This window comes from Colobus angolensis, unplaced genomic scaffold (genome assembly GCF_000951035.1).
Source record: "Colobus angolensis palliatus isolate OR3802 unplaced genomic scaffold, Cang.pa_1.0 Scaffold66, whole genome shotgun sequence".
Lineage (NCBI taxonomy): Eukaryota > Metazoa > Chordata > Mammalia > Primates > Cercopithecidae > Colobus > Colobus angolensis.
The window spans coordinates 868,745-870,996 of NW_012120265.1; the positions used below are offsets into that span (position 1 = coordinate 868,745).

At 52.3% G+C, this 2,252-nt stretch overlaps 1 protein-coding gene across 1 annotated transcript in view; it reads right to left on the minus strand.

Annotated features, from left to right (window-relative positions):
- Positions 1-2,252, minus strand: part of CPAMD8 (C3 and PZP-like, alpha-2-macroglobulin domain containing 8) — a 151,598-nt gene that overhangs the window by 127,640 nt on the left and 21,706 nt on the right. Inside the window, 2 exon segments of the mRNA XM_011925896.1 lie at positions 1,343-1,358; positions 1,451-1,564. Coding sequence (XP_011781286.1) covers positions 1,343-1,358; positions 1,451-1,564 — 130 coding nt within the window.

A 2,252-nucleotide genomic window follows, 5' to 3' on the forward strand; every position in this document is an offset into this window, starting at 1 on the left:
TTTTTTTTTTTTTTTTTGAGACAGAGTGTCACTGTGTCTCCCAGATTGGTGTCCAGTGGCACGATCTTGGCTCGCTGCAACCTCCTCCTCCTCCTGGTTCAAGCAGTTCTCCTGCCTCCACCTCCCAAGTAGCTGGGACTACAGGCACAAGCCACCACGCCTGGCGAATTTTTGTATTTTTAGTAGAGACGGGGTTTCACCATATTGGCCAGGCTGGTCTTGAACTCCTGACCTCTAGTGATCCACCTACCTCGGCCTCCCAAAATGCTGGGATTATAGACATTAGCTGCCGTGCCCGGCCATCTTTTTTTTCTGAGACAGGATTTCACTTTGTCACCCAAACTGGAGTGCAGTGGTGCAATCACAGTTCACTGCAGCCTTGATCTCCCGGGCTGAAGCGATCCTCCGGCCTCAGCTTCCCCAGTAGCGGGGACTACAGGCAGGTGCCACCACGTCCAGATAATTGTTTTAAAGTTTTGTACAGACAGGGACTATGTTGTCCAGGCTGGTCTCAAACTCCTGGCCTCAAGCGATCCTCCCGCCTCGGCCTCCCAAAGTGGTGGGATTACATGTGGGAGCCACCACCACGCCTGGCCTACAATACTTTTTCTGTATAAAAGGCAAGAGTGCACTTTGGGAGGCTGAGGCAGAAGGATTGCTTGAGGCCAGGAGTTTGAGACCAGCCTGGGCAATACGGCGAAACCCTGTCTCTACTAATACAAAAATTAATTGGGTGTGGTGGCTCACACTTGCAGTCCTAGCAACTCAGGAGGCTGAGGAGGGAGGATCACTTGAACTTGGGAAGTCAAGGCTTCAGTGAGCCAGGATCACACCACTGCACTCCAGCCTGGGCGATGGGCGTGAAACCCTGCCTCAAAAAAAAGCAAGAGTGTAGGACCATCCCCTGAAACTATACCCAATGATCACGAGCCCTCAGTAAAAGAGGACTCATGTCATCCTCCACTTCTTCACTGCCATTTTCACCAGTTCCCTCCCTCCCTCTCCTTCCTTCCTCCCTCTCCTTCCTCTCTCCTTCCTTCCTTCCTTCCTTTCTTTCTTTTTCTCTCTTTCTCTCTCTCTCTCTTTCTTTCTTTCTTTCGAGACAGAGTCTCACTCTGTCATCCAGGCTGGAGCGAAGTGGTGCGACCTTGGCTCACTGCAACCTCTGCCTCCTGGGTTCAAGTAATTCTCCTGCCTCAGCCTCCCAAGCAGCTGGGATTACAGGCACGTGCCACCACGCCCAGCTAATTTTTGTATTTTTAGTAACGACATGAGGTATCACCATGTTGGCCAGGCTGGTCTCGAACTCCTGACCTCAAGTGATCCGCCCACCTGGGCCTCCGAAAAGGCTGGGATTACTGGCGAGAGCCCCTGCACCCAGCCTTCTTCACCAGTTTCTAAGGTTTCTCCCAGATCTGAAATCCCAAGACCCTGAGATTCTCCAACTTACCATACTTCTGAACTTCAAAAGACTTGTTGTACGCGTGGCCTTGCATTTCAACAAAAATGAACCATTCTCCCAACACAGGCTGGTCAGACAAGGGGAAGCTCAGGTTGGTGATGCCTGTGTGAAGAGAGACACCCCTTTGTGCCTGGGCAAGGGCATTTTCAGAGAGCCACGGGCACGGGGAGGTACGGGAAGAGGGAGCCAGGACCCTGCTCCTTCTCCTTCCCTGGGCAGCCCCCCAGGAGAACTGGAGACCACAGAGAAGCTGGCAGGGTCTGCGCAGAGCAGGACCCTGCAGGAGCCCGCCAGCGGAGCAGATCTGAGACCCTGGCGGGCTTCAAAGGGATGCAAGAAGAGACTGGACCTGGGGTTCCTGGGACAGCCTTGCAGCCAGGACCAGGGGCAGGCAGTGAGCTGGACAAACGAGGGAAATGAGCCAGCCCGGCTCATCCACTCCATCCCCCCCAACCCGAGTCATTTCCAGCCTGGGCGCTACTGACACCTGGGGTCGCATGGCTCTCTGGGGTGGAGGTGTCCTGTGCACTGTAGGATACTGAGTAGCATCCCTGGCCTCCACCAACCATATGCCAGTAGTGCCAATGCCCCCCACAATCTAACGACCTAAAAAAGTCCACCAGACATTGCCAATATCGCCTCTAGGGGGCAAAGTCACCCCTGGGTGGAAATCCCATATATATACACACATACACACATACACATATACACACACACATATACACAACACATATACAATATATATTATATTATGTTATATGTAATATAATATATAACAAAATACATATAT